The 15,120-nt window shown below is 34.3% G+C and overlaps 1 protein-coding gene across 2 annotated transcripts in view; it reads right to left on the bottom strand.

The window, feature by feature from the left end:
• The window catches only part of PLXDC2 (plexin domain containing 2), a 261,532-nt gene that overhangs the window by 56,548 nt on the left and 189,864 nt on the right, over positions 1–15,120 (bottom strand). For both annotated transcript variants that reach the window (XM_064634991.1, XM_064634982.1), the window contains exons 5-7: positions 11,994–12,116; positions 8,932–9,050; positions 482–581 (exon numbers count right to left, since the gene is read on the bottom strand). In XM_064634991.1, the coding sequence (XP_064491061.1) occupies positions 482–581; positions 8,932–9,050; positions 11,994–12,116 (342 nt within the window). The remainder of the gene's footprint in view (positions 1–481; positions 582–8,931; positions 9,051–11,993; positions 12,117–15,120) is intronic.

The following is a 15,120-nucleotide window of genomic DNA, read 5'->3' as shown; positions in this document are numbered from 1 at the left end:
CAGGGAAAATCAAATGTCACCTGCAATACTGTTGCCATGACTATGTGAGCCCAAGATGTTATCTAATAACTACATCTCCTCTTCTTTCCTCTCACTAAAATGTATATAAAGTATCAAGAACTTCCAGCCTGGATATTTTTATATACAGATGGGTTTTTTGAACAGGGTGATTCTTCTTCTCTATGAATAAGGAGACATATTCCAAATAAAGTATCTTATGGAATACCAAATTGTGCTGGTTGACAGTTTAATTTGACATTATTTGACTGGCCATTTAGTTTTATTTACTTAATTTATCAGTTCAAAAGAAACAATGACAGAAAAAGCCATACTGGGAATTATCAAGCAAATAAAATTACACTTGAATTAACAAGCTGAAATTAGCTAAGTGATTTGTTGTGCAGCTAATCATCCTTGATAAAATTAGCTTATGGTAATTTCTAAGCCTCCAAACCGTTAGCACCATTACAATTCTACATACTGGGAATTTGCTGGATCCTGTGCACAACCACAAACGCATCTGAAAGTCCCACTTTCACTGGGTGGTTGGTTGAACTTATCTGTGTTACAGCGACAGGAATCTGGAAGACAAAACAGGAAGATATATATGAAATATTGAACTAAAAAAGCTCTGGCTAAAAATAACAACACTGACAAAATGAACATTTAGTCAGTGTAAATTGCAAATCCTAAATAAAATATTTTATACAACATAGCATAATATGACCAAGAATTTATTGAAGATAGAAATTACTGGTTTTAATTTGAATTTTAATGTATTTTCCTTTGCTTCTTATGCAACAATATTCACATTAACACAGGTAAAACAATTGTTAATGACAAAGCAGAAAAAGGTAATAATTGTGAGCAATTTTTGAAGAAAAAGTATCATGATATGCTAGTAACACTCAGGGAGAAGAAGGCAATACCCTCTTGTCTACTACTGAACACAAAACCAGCATATCTTGCTTCTCCAGATATCAGACCTAGTATTCAGAAGTTCTATTAAAGACTGAGAAGGAGACATAAATTTCATGCCTAGCAGTTCTCCAGATGGCACTAGCAGAGTAAAATTAATTAAATGCCTGGATCAATTAGCAATGTTAGACATTGCAAAAATTGCAAAGATGTAACTCAGACAAAAAAGAGCACGAGGTAGAGGATTGAGGACTGTGGTCTAGAAAGAAGCAGTTCTGGAAGGAACCTCAGTATTGTATTGGATGAACAATTCCAGTCAGAAGGGATATCATGGAAAGAAAACTTAATACAATATTTGGTTACACAAACAGTGAAATATAGCCTGGGAGTGGGGTGGTCATTTCACTTGTACCTGAACATTAGATCATTGCTGATAGTGTCTGAACATTAGATCATTGCTGATACATTACACAGATTTTGAGAGGATATATTTCTTAAAAAGAAATTAAGAGAAGGAAGATTAAAAGTGTCATAAAAATATGTTGTAATCTTTAGTTCTCAAATGACATTAACAGGAGGATTAAAGAGGTCTATCTATTTGGCTTCTATTTGGTCTATCTTTTTGATAACAAAAAAGGGATAATGGAAATCTGGCTAGATATCATAAACAAGTACTACCATAGGGAGAAATTACTCAGGGTCTTCTTTTTATTCTAGGACAGAAGGATATAACCAGAAGTTGGAAACTTTAGGCAGGTACCTTCAGAGTAGAATAAGCTACACGCTTTTATAACTGAATGTAATTAACCACTGGGATAAACAACCAAGAACAATTATGATTCTCTACCCATTGCTGCTTTCAGATCACAGTTGGATGTCTGATATTTCAAAGCTGGTCTTCATTTAACCAGAAATTACTAAGCTGAAGACAGATGGAATTGGATTAAGTGTAAGAAAATGAGAACCAAGGTGTTAGTTTAGCTAATCTAATAGTCTCCTCTGGCTTTATCTCTGTAAAACTATCAAAATTATACTGTCGGCCAGTACTTTTCACATAGGAGAAAAGTGCCAAACTAAAAGTCTGGTTACTTTTTTCCAGTGAATGAAGATTCAGTTCTGTCTACATGTCAATTAATGTCATGACTTCTGGTACTTGAATTAAACATCAGCAGTTGTTCTCCTTGGAAAATACCAGTTAGTTATGCTTTCTCCTGATTACACCGATAACTGTTTAGTAAAAGCTGAATTTAAGAATACTAACACAAAAAGTAGGTTCTGTTGAATTTAACATTATAATAAGTTTTCATTTCTTTTACTTAATTTAGCGACTGTTTTTTTAGGAGTTCTTGCACACATGATCTGCTGTGGTATAAAAAAGTCATGAGACATTCTTAAATCAACATGAAAAACAGAAGTGGCTTGGAAATACTAGTAATACATCAATTTAAATTTGGCTTATATCAGCTTAGCTCTGATGCAGTTATTGGAAAATACAACAGAAGAAGGCTGGAAATCATATTTTCAAATTCTTCAAAATAAAAGACTCACTAAGATCAGAAATAAGTCTATAAATTTTCTCCAGAATGTAAATATAAACAAAATAAGGGAATTATTCATAGTTGCAGAATACTAAGAAAAGCTTATATTAGCTGTCAAAGAAACTGTCTTAAAGAATTTCAAGGATACTCTAGAGAAATTATTGAAAATTAAGTTAGAAAAAGCACTGTTTAGAAAGATGCAATGACTGTTTCTTTTCCAAGTTAGGGAGGGAACAACAGATGAAGAAAGGACAGAGAATGTAGTTGGAATCAGCATTATGAGTATGTGTGACAAAATACACTGCTAAAATTGGCAGCTCAAGGCACAAATTGTGTCTGATGCATGAAAAGAATCATACTAATTTGTGTGGGTAAGTGTAAATCAGAGGAAGTTGCACTCAGATCTCCTTGAATAATACTCCTTTATTTTAAGCCTTTTCAGGTGTTCGTTATGAATTTGTGAATTACTGAACAACTTCCCTCAAAAATTATGAAAACAGCAAACTAATTTTTCTCTTTTTTTTTTCACCCCTCCTGGGAAGGAGTAATAGATTCTTTCGGTACTAACGCCACAAGTGAGTTTGTTTTGGTTTGGATTTTTTAAAGTAAATTTAGTTTCATTTCAACTTGGTTCAGGAGAAATTAGAAAAATCCCTAGCAGAAATAACTCAGTAGATTTTGCCAAAATCCCTGAAGATGTCCACACTCTTCTACTGGGCATTCTAGTGAGAGTAAGGAACTTGTGGACTAATTTTCTAAAACAAATAAGGAAGTTATAGTAGGGTCCAGTCTAATAAAAGAAGTTTAGATATATGTTTTAGAAATAGGGTTTAGGAGCAAGTGCTTGTGTAAGCTTAAAAAAAAAATCAAATTTGTTTAGCCGACTTCAGACTGAAGGGCAGGCTGTGTCAAACAGTCATACAGACAGAAATGCAGTCAAACTAGAAGGGAAACCATGATTCAGGAACACTCTTATTCTCCTGAAAAATTAGTGTCATTAAACCTGTATATATACATATATCTATTTTTTAAGGTGGGAAAAAGAAATTTGTAATGAGTTTACTGAGTGCCATATTACAGGTGAAATCTTTACATGAGATGTCAAGATAAAATGGGCTTTTGCCACACGCTGGCCTATTAGGAAACATGCCCTTCTGACAGAAGACTTGTAGTAAATATTAAAATAATTTGCTGAAAATTAGAACAAAACATTGGTAGCAAGCAGATAGCTCCTGTTCTGAATTCTTCACCCGAATGGCAAGATTGTCATAACAGGCCAACATGTGAAATAGCTGAACAGTAAGTTAAGAATGTGCAAGTGATTGCTAATGGGTGGCAGTGATTTTATGGCATTACCTTCAGAGAATACTTTTTAGCTAGAATAATTCCAAAGTGTATGTTAGCTCTACCACAGAAAATATGAATTTTTGTGTTGTACAAGTCACTAGTTTATGAATAAATGCACACTAGCACTGAGGCCATTAATGTCCACATTTTGAATTATATACTTTCACAATGGGGAGAAAGGTATTTAGAATTCATTCTGAATTCTATCACTGGGACCAGTAATTCTTTTCAACTTTGAGGTCATGCCAGAATCTCATCCTTCAAAAAGGAAGAAAATCATGGCCTCTAACCTTATTCTGAAGGAGATGGTAAGCAGGGTGCAATTACTGCCTCACTTCAAAACTGAGTAAAAGACCAAAGACAGAGTATGTTGCAAAATAATAATGAGGAACAAAATAATAGTGCCTATATAGTGTTTTCACTGACAGTTTCCTAAATAGCCGTTAATTACTCTACAGGCTAAACTACATGAAACCTACTCATGAGTTTTAAATTGTATAAAATGACTACCTCAAAAATCAAAGATCCTGTTTGCATGTTAATATTTTTGACAACAATAAAAGAGGCAAAGAAATGCCAGGCACGTATAATATAAGCAGAACATCCATCAAGAAGATTTTTTGGTTTTTTGGTTTATTTTTTTTTTGTTTGTTTTTTTTTTTTTTTAAATTTCTGTTAGTTTTCAGGCAACAATAACAAAGTTTGTAGTCTTGTTTCTGAAAACAGTGTATTTTCACCACACATAGCAGGAGCATAAATTTTATTTAAGTGCTAGCACTTTACCAGTTTCATTCAATTCTGTCTCCCTTTCACAAGAGAAAGAAATTATACGACAAGTTTCTTTTAGAATTTTTTTCAAACTTCTTATATTGGGAATTTGAACAAGCATTTCAACTTTAATAATGGTTTCCGGATGACCACATAAACAGAGAGTCATTACTATTTAAATGAACAAAGAAAGCCTTCAGGCTACTGAAATTAAGAAAAATACCCTAAACAATTAACAAGGTCTGTGGTACCTTTGCCTATTTTTTCCTGTATTAATCATTGATAGAAAAAGAAACAAAATGATACTCTAAGGAACATTAGCTCTAAGCATCAATGGGAAAAGACTATACAGAACAGTTATTTTGTTCACTTAGAAGCAAAACTCTTGAGAATTGAACTTGAGTGAAATTTAGAATATAAGAAATGAGTATTCACTACTAATTCCGAACAAATATGCCTTCACAGAAATTTTTCTTTATTACTTTGTTCTGTTGGCTAGTTTGCACTGTAATATATTTCATATGTAGTAGAGGTGCATCAATAAAATTTTCTTGTTAGCTGTTTCCTGACATATTGGCCCTTTGCCAGAATTCTAACAGTCAGCATAAGCAAAGTGATATTTAAAATTGAAGGTATGTGCACTGTAAACAAAGTAAATTGCTAAATAAATAAATATTTTGCTTGCTATAGGACCTTGCTATATTTCAAATTGTTTTCACATTTTGAAAACTTGACTATACAGCTCCTTCTCCTAACATTTAACACTTCCGAAAGATATTCTGATGTCTCCATATTTCTCTATCCTGATGATTCAGCTCCTTTTCTAAATGTTTATTTTTTCAAAATGTGTTCTAGATTTTGGATAACAATTGTGAACTTCATGTTGCCTCCTACTGGGAAAACAACAGAATGCAGAAAATTGGGCAGAATAGCTTTCATACTCAGCAAACCTCAGCCGAGATCTTGTCTTGGTGGTCAACAGGTTTATGAGGTAGCAAACCTTGTTTGGGAGCAGCAAGGATGTGAAAAAGGGAATCTCAAATGGTTTGAAAAAATAAAAAATAGAAGGTAAAATTTACCCAAAGTACTTCAGACATAAAAGTCCCTACTTGTACCTCCCTTAAATGTATAAACAGTTATTTTAAAGGTAGATTCTTCAAGATAAATGTGTCACTAGTGTAGAGCCCCTATGGGATGCTTTATAAAGTTACTGGCAACCTGTCTGCTACATTTCTTACATGGTGCTTCAGCTTGGAGATTTCAATGACAATGCCTTGAAGACCTCGCCGATTTGCCATACATCACTGTCATTTCTGATGGACTGTGATGCTAAAATAAAATGGCACCAAAAAGACAGTAGAAATCTTCTTGTGCAACTTTTAGTCGTGCTAGTGAGCACTTACACAAGTAATCCTACTGGACTTAATGACAATATGACTCACCAGCAAGAGAAATGGTTCCAGAAGGAAGGACTTCCTCAGAAAGCAATGGATTCTGCACTGGAAAGTAAATAAGTTCCTAGCCAGATGTATCAAGACTAAAATCAAGTTTAAATTTGTAAGTGTCTTGTTTGTTCTTTTCAGACAACTTGTGTCTGATCAGTGATTGGCATTTTTATTTAATTTTCCTCATTTAGGAGAAAAGCTGAGGTCGTTGTAATGGAGTAAAAGCTGTAAATAAAGAAAGCAGTCTTCTGGAAGTCTCAGCCTCCTAATCTATTCCCTAAGCAATTTCTAATGGTATACACTAATTTTAACTTTCTAAAATTTTACAAAAATCTTTTGTCAAAAGATTGACAGATCATTAGTGTGTTACAATTATAATTTTAAAAGTCTCTTTCCTTAGCTATATGCAATAGCTCTAAAGTGATGTTTAATAATTCCATTCAGGACAAGAATAACTCACGACAAGGGGATGAGTTAAAAAATTCAGCAGTAGGAAAAAAGAATATTATTTGATTTGTAAATTCCAGTTTTCTGTCTCAAAATTAACAAAAAGGACATTCATAGATCCTCCCCACAAAAGCACTGTGGTTTTGGAGGAAACTTCCAGTACTGTAATGAGAGCAAGCAGCCTGTGCCATTGTAGCACAGAAATTGTTTATCCACAGATAAAATGACACACTTGCATACGATTCTAGGGAACCACTTGTTATAAAGGAGGTGGCCCATTTCTTCCTTCTTCCTAAATGAATAAAGTTTTCCACTGCCTGACACTCTGCATCATCAATTACCTTTATGCAAAATGAATGCAAGGTACTTTAAGTTTAGAGCAGCAACTAGTATCACTGACATTAAATTCATTTTGCACAGGGCTGGAGAGTAACAGAGAGGGCAGAGAATAGTAGACTCCTGAAAATGTCACCATTTTAATGTCTGAATGCATATACAGTTCTTGACAAAATTATCTTAAAATTACAAATGGAAGTACTGTCCCTCCCCATCTCTCTGGGTCTTGAAGGCAGGAAATTTTCAGCAATCTTTAGAAGTTTTTGCCTTTCTTTGAAAAGATTTCAATAACAGGAGATAAATGAAGCTTTAGTCCACGATTCTTTGATCAAGCACAAGCTCTATAGTACTATGTAGAGTAAAGCTTACATGAAGTTGGATTCAAAATGCAAAGAAACTGCATTTTCATAGATGAAGACTCTAGCCTGTACCTAACATTCAGGAAAAGAATCTAAGCAGACCTTGCATCAGTATGTCTTTTATAAGAAAAGGATAGTCAGGTATGTGGGCATACCAGAAGTTTCTTGCTTCTACAAAATAGATTGAGCATTCTGTTTGCAAGGTGCAAAGATATGGCTGCAAGGTGAAGATATGACTGCTGCTAGTAGACTAACCCAGATCCTCTCTAGCTTTCTAGTGAAGGGGATAGGAGTGTTATTATTTCTGCTACATTAAAGGTGCATGGCTACAATACATCAGAGAGAGAAAAGAAAACAGATTTCTCCAAGGCTGGACAATCAGTTGTATCACTGATTACATTTCTTTTACCACAAGGAGTATAAGAGAGACTTACATCTTAAAGAGAAAGTCACAGTTTGCATGCCAAACAGATTAAACTAACAAAACCAAACCAAAAACCAAACCAAAACAAACTAAAGAGAAAGAAAGAAAGAAAGAAAGAAAGAAAGAAAGAAAGAAAGAAAGAAAGAAAGAAAGAAAGAAAGAAAGAAAGAGAGAAAGAGAGAGAGAAAGAAAGAAAGAAAGAAAGAAAGAAAGAAAGAAAGAAAGAAAGAAAGAAAGAAAGAAAGAAAGAAAGAAAGAAAGAAAGAAAGAAAGAAAGAAAGAAAGAAAGAAAGAAAGAAGGAGAGAAAGAAGGAAAGAAGGAAAGAAGAAAGAAAGAAAGAAAGAAAGAAAGAAAGAAAGAAAGAAAGAAAGAAAGAAAGAAAGAAAGAAAGAAAGAAAGAAAGAAAGAAAGAAAGAAAGAAAGAAAGAAAGAAAGAAAGAAAGAAAGAAAGAAAGAAAGAAAGAAAGAAAGAAAGAAAGAAAGAAAGAAAGAAAGAAAAAGAAATTCTTCTTTGACCCTAGAGATTTGAGCTTGTCTACTTTCTGATACTCATTTGCATGAATCACAGAAGCACTGAATCATAGAATACCAGGCTGAAAGGGGACTTCAAGGATCATCTGCTCCAACATTTCCTGGTAAAAGTACCAAAATTCAACTAGGCTACAGCCTCCAGAACTCTAGAAAGAAAAGAAAATCACCTAAAGCAACAACTGGAATTCTGAAACACCTGGAGAATGCAGAAGAAGCCATCCAATGCAACATATTAGTGCTATAAAACCAAACCAAATGGCCTCAATCTAAGCAATTTTATCACCAAACAGATGGGAAACCTCAAAGATCTAGTGATACAAACCAGTTATTTCTCATTTAAAATATATGAACTTTGAAATATGTGAGTTGCTAGAAATGACAGTTGCAGGGAAAAGGTGACCTTTTAATACTAACCATTGATTCTAGAGTATTTTCAAATAGGTCAAAATTGGGTGAATTAATTGAGCAAATTAGACCCTACCTTTTAAAACCCAAGAGGAATTTACTTAAAACCCCAAGAATTTACTAAACACTCAACACTTACAACCACCCAAAAAAGTCCAGTTGAAATCCAGGAGTAACACATTTGAGTCATGTTGATGGTTTTTAAGTCCATCATATGAACAACATTTTTACAATAAAACATTATTTTCAGCAAAATAGTGATCTTATGAACAATATAATGAAATGATCTTATAGCTGATCTTTCAAATACCTTCCCCCCACAGAAAAAAAATACCTTCCCCCTTCCCCGACAGGGAAAATCTTGGCAGGTATAATTTGTCCACTTAAATGATAATTTTTAGACTCGACTTACTTCTTTGTAGCCGAAAATGATACGCCCATCATTGAGAAGGGTGGCCTGAAAAGTGAAACTGCCCAGGTTGTAATTATCCTGCAGATGTACATGGTCCCACTGGACAACTAGTGCTGTGCCTGTGAACCCCAGAGCGGGGGTAGAGAGGCAAAGGGAAGAAAAAATGTAAGAAATACATTAACTGACTGTAGGAAAAGTACTTAACTTCAGTTACTTGAAACAAGAACAGTGACTAGCCTCTTTTTATCAACTTTCAGCTCCACACCTTGAAATGCCAAAGATATTAAAAACTCAAGTTGCAACTGAAATCCTCTTACATGTAGACACCACAGTGCCACACATAAGCACCTCGACTACTGCTAAAGCAGGAGTGGTCAAGTAACGTGTCTGGAATCAACAATCACTAAAGGTAAGATCCAGCACTCAGAGTTCAGGTGTGCTGCCATTACCACTTCTCTGCAGGGGCTTTTTTGCACCATATACATAAACCCAGATGACTTTGAAATGTGAAGTGCTAATAGCATCACCTGCTTAGTAAAAGTTCTTATTTGAGGAATTTGAATTCTTCCATTAACTATGCATTAATTAAATAGCATTAACTTTTTTCTGCATGGTACAAGTCTTTGCTGAGGTTCTGCAAGTTGAAAAATGTTAGGTCTTTGCATTAAATAAATGTAGTTTAAATCAAACTCACTAAGAATTCATGCATAGGGTAAATATTGAGTCTGGTATGCAGAGATTTAGTTGCAAGAGGCTTGTTAATATTCATGGGAGTTCACTAGCTGAATATCCACTTACCACAGCAAAAATGTACCTCAAGCAACTTGCATACCCTGTGAGTATGTTTTATAGATGTTGAAGGTTATTTTCAAGCAGCTTGACTGAAAGACACTTATCACCAAAACTGTGTTTATGAAAACCAACATTTTTGTCTTTATACGGCTTCCTCAACAACTTCTCTCTTTGGCATTAATGGAGTCATGTGCTTTGATTCACACTTTAATTTCCTTTCTTCCTGGAGTGTTCATGATGGCTCAGTATGTACCCAGCTCAAAATATTTTTGATATATCCTTGAAACATCTTTTGTCACAAATCTTCTGTGATGTAAATCTCATGAACACATCTTGGCAGGTGAAGTCATGAATACATGAACATAGAAAGTTTGGGTACACACTGCACTAAGTCCAGCACATTATTGTCTTTTGTGTCTTTCATAGATGTAGTACATACTCATTAATTGTGCACACAGTGCATTTTTTGCTTTGTGACCACACTCATTAACTGCTTTCTGAATATTTATTTATGATTGTATTAAATTTTATTTAAAGGTAGGTTGACTTTTAAAAATATATTTATTATCTAATAATATGATAATATTTACATTTTTAAATATAATTATTAATTATAAAATTATTGGAATAAAAACAGCCAGAATTTCTTATGGTTGGTCTTTGAGTACTTCAGATCTATGTGCATCTCAGACCCCTACCCAAAAATGAAAATCATCTGCCACCAAAACTGTCATCTCATTCCCAGGGCTTTTAGGAAGATTTGAGTGTGCCTAAACTCCTTGCAGTGAGCTCTGTCAGTGAGACCTTGATGGACCCCATGCTTTGTGCTTGCCTACTACAGATGCTGCTGTAAAGCAGCACACTTATTCATGGGGAAAAAACATGGAAGTAAGAAAGAAGGTGCTGAAGATACAGCTCAGTTCCTTTTTATTTGTGGTAAAATAGTCAATTCTTTGTCCTAAAGCACATGGAGTTCAAAAGATCATGCCTTACATGAAGGGGGATCCAAAATCTCAAAGAACTGTTTAACCTTGTCATGAAAGCCATGTGATACAGCTTGATTCACCTCGTATGAAGATTGGAAGTCTGGAATACAATGAGAATTAGCAATGACTTCCCCAGAATCCTCAGATTCTTTAAGAAAAGATGAAAAATCTCAGGCTACAATGTTAAATAATTTATGAATTCAAAATTATATTTTTTCTCTTTGAAATTCTTCATGTAAAGAGTAGGATTTTCTCATGTAAATATTTTATTGGGTTTTTAACAAACATATGCTGCAATGAGTAGATTGTAAAAAGGTTACGACTAGGTACAAAAGTTATACAATACATATTGATCACTGTTCTAAAAAACAAAAAGTAACACACCTGGTTGGAAATACAATATGTTTTGAACATGCTGTAAATTTATGCTTAAATTCACTATAAATAAACATTCAGATTAATCCATGTGTATCCAGGAAGATTTAAAAATCATGGATCTGATGATATTAAGTCATGATACTAAACTGTCTAAGTTTTAAATTCAGAATAGACAGTCACTGCCACTGTAGTTGATCACTAAAGGCCTGAAGTAAGGCACCAGATGCCTTTTAACCACATGGATTACGTTTCTGAAATATCGATTATAACTGAATTCAAGAGAAAAATATCCACACATTCAAGGCCTTTGAAATATCTCACAGAGTTTCAAGTATAACACTGCAGTTAGCCTTTTACTCTTTCAATCTTTTTTACAAGGAACTGTTGAGAATTCATGATGTAGATGAATGTCCTTGATTCCAGTCCTGGGACTCCATGCACTTAGTCATTGACAGGTTTATTAACCTTATGCCTGCCCTGCTTCCGTGTATTCTTGCTATTGCACTCCACAAATGCTATTTTCATTTTAGGTAGTGGGTAAATGGTATTTACTATCTCTCTCTCTCTCTATATATATATATTTTGAAATAGCAGGAACTTACACTTTTATACAAGACAGATTTTTCCTTTTAAAGCTGATAAAATGCATTGCTAGTTTGAGTTGATGCACTTCAACCTCCAGAAGATATCTGTTTGATAAGGAAAAGCATTCATGACTCTTTAACTGCTTTCTAAATTAAGAACTGTTTATGTATGTCTAGCTACATCCTTTATGCAGCTTGGGAGTTAAAAAAAAAGAACAAAAAAAATTTTAAAAAATCTTCAATGTTTCTCTCAAAAATAGTTAAGAAAATAAGAAGAGCCAAGGGATACGGACACATTCATTTATGAAGGACTGCTACATACCATTATCAAAGTATCTGACTGTTGAATTTCTTGATACACTGGGGTCAAAATTTGCCATTAAGGGTGCAATATATTGGGTAGCTGTTAGCATTCGATGTACAACTTCTCCAGTATATATGAAACCTACAATAAAAAAAAATTGAGACCATTTCAGTAAATTCTGGAAAGATATATAGAATGGCAGATTGAGTTAGGCATTGCCAGAGCATTAGAGGGTCATCGGAGAGAAATTAATCCCAAAATTTTATAGTGAATTAAATAAGAGCTAAAATGTCAGGAAAACATCTGTCATGGCTGCAAGAAGAACAAGATTCAAAATGAACAGTGGACCAAGTAGTTCAAGAAGGAAGTTCTCATATAGAAATAAAACCAAAGAAAACTTAAGGAAGAATAACTCCAGTTAAGGAAAACATGCAACTATGTGGCATTGTGAAAATGAGCCATTTACCAGCAGGCATATTCCATAGTGGTTTCTTCTATCCTTTCCAAAAAATCTTGTTTGTTTTGCTTTTGTAATTTGTGACCTCTTCAAAAGTTATTCTAACCCTTGTTCATATTTCTAGAGACACTGAGTGAGAGACTATTTCATCTAAAATTTAGATGAAGAGTGGAACAGACAGGACTATTTCAGGATTATAAGCCAAGTAACATTTCTACTACATTCTCTGCAGTGTCAGGTCGCACTACTTTATCCTATTTGCTCTTGAATCAACCATAGTCTGCAGATTAATAGTGAGCTTCTTCCATCAAAAACCTCTGGTGGTTTGGAATTGGAGACCTTCATTTGAAAGAAGAACAGTCATCTACAGTAATCCTGCAGGTTTTTTTCAAAGCAAAAATTTGTGTCTTTTAATGGCAGGAAACCTCTTCAATTTTAAACAGTAGATGGTCTACAAATGTTGTTTATGTTTGTTTTAGCCTTTGCTTTTAACTTGATTTGACTACAGGCAGAGCTTCAAAACTAAGGTTTGATATTACCTCTCCTCCTGAAGTGTTTACCAGATGGTGCCTTATGATGAAATGTTTGCTTTTTCTCCTTCTATTGAGTCAATGAAGTATATTCCAACAGCAAACAGCTCAACAACAAGAAGAATATTAGAATTTTTTCTAATATGAAAAATTTTATTTGAAAGACATCTCAAAGATATTTATTTTTTTACTGGCAAATGATACTATTCACTGCAACAGTATTTGCACTGGTTTGTGTTTCTTTTTCCATCTTCAATCATATTGAGAGTTTTTCTTCCTCCACAACTCCTTCCACTGTCAAACCCAAGAAGTCCTTTCTTCTCACATTAAGGATTATGGCAATGCAACATACTATGTAGGAGCATGCAAATCTATCCCTAAAATACAATTCTGAAATTCCAGAACTAAATAAAAACCTGATCAAATCTCCTGTTAAGAGATGCTGTCTCAAAACTATTAATGTGCAACCTCACTTTCTTAATAATGGTATCTCCATCTTAGCCACTGTGAGATGACAGACTTATTTGATATGACACAGGAAATCTCTGAGTGCACAACAAAGAATAATTTTATGGAGTGCTTTAGCCATCCTTCTACTCCTGTCCTCTCCTGAAATATGTAGCTAAATTCTTGATAACTGTTCATGGAACTAGTTCTAGAAGTCATAAGATGCTACAAAGAAACAAACAAAAAAGGTGGTTCTCTGGAATAATTCTTCTGCATGGCTGCTAGTATTTAAAATCAAGTTCTGTGAAGTCAACTAATGTGGAGGTGATAGGAGAGCTAAGAAAAAACCAAGTGTGGAGAAAATACAATGAAAAATTCGTTTGCAAGATTTGGCATCTGACAAAGGGGTGAGCTAGGAACCAAGCTGCTTTTTCTTCCGTTAAAACACATCTGTGTATCAGAAAGATACAGTATTTTAATATCTGGACACTCCCTAACTACTAAATTAAGTCTTAGGACTAAACTAAAACTTCTTTTTTTTGGGGGTGTGTGGAGAGGGGGTGGGGAGGGGAGAGAGTAGAGGGCTGAATATCTAAGTATCACTTTTCTTTTTTGGTAATTGATATGGAGAGAGAAACATAAGTTAAAAAAATATCTACCCACACATATTTACAAGTAATTTATAAACTTGAATTTTCAGAAAATAGAAGTGTGGCTGGAATTTTACTCTATAAGTTGCTATTTTAGGATAGCCAACTGTCTTGCCAAAGTATAGTCCCTGAAATGCATTTTCATTATTTTGTTTTTGTTATTGTCTGCTTCTTAAATGTCATTCCCTTGAGAAATAATCCTTTATTCTTATTTAGACATTCTAAATACATGCAATTTCATAGAAATATACCTCATATTATGTACTGCTTGTTATCCCTGTGCTCATCTGCACACATATTTTAACACAGCTGTGGGTGGGTCTATAACCTTGAAACCCTTCCTCAAAAGTATTTTGAAGACAATACGAACAAAACCTTTGAAGCTATATTCTTATATTACAATTAGTCTTAACAGTTCAGTACTTATTCATCCCTTGCACAACGGTCCTATCCTTACACACAGTTTCCCTTTCATGCTTCCATCCCATTTACAGTATAAATGTCACCATTATAACTAATAATGAGGCAGATACAATAGGGAAAGAAAGGACTTAATTGTGCTGAAACACATAACTAAGTAAATCAACCCAAGTAATTAGTAACCACAGCATGTATTTCCAAGGGTTTGCCGGATGCAGCTTTACTATAGACAAAAATGGAAAGCAGGAGGTGGATGATAGCTGGGAAGAGGGCAGGCCTTGCATGAAGATCACTCTAATGAGAGCTCCAGGCATGCATTGGAACAACTTGAAAAGAAACAAAAAGTAATTTCATATCATCCCAGAGATTCAAAAGCTGAAGCCACTGTTGATCATGGACATTTTATCATTGTCACTACAACTTAAAGAAAGTAGCAAATGTAAAATTAACTTATTCCTGAATGGAATTCCACGGAAAACTCACTTATATCATCTGTAACCTAATTTTCTGACAGTGGTAAATGCTTATGGTCGATTCATTTAGTCAAGGAAGACTTTTTTAGACCTGCAATTTCCTGAACCACTTAATCAGTCTTTTGTGGGAGGTGTTGGTAGAGCTCTTTTCCAAAACTCTCCACAAGC

Source organism: Pseudopipra pipra, chromosome 1 (genome assembly GCF_036250125.1).
Source record: "Pseudopipra pipra isolate bDixPip1 chromosome 1, bDixPip1.hap1, whole genome shotgun sequence".
Lineage (NCBI taxonomy): Eukaryota > Metazoa > Chordata > Aves > Passeriformes > Pipridae > Pseudopipra > Pseudopipra pipra.
The sequence above is the reverse complement of the archived record's forward strand: the minus strand, read 5'-3'. Positions and strand labels throughout refer to the sequence as shown.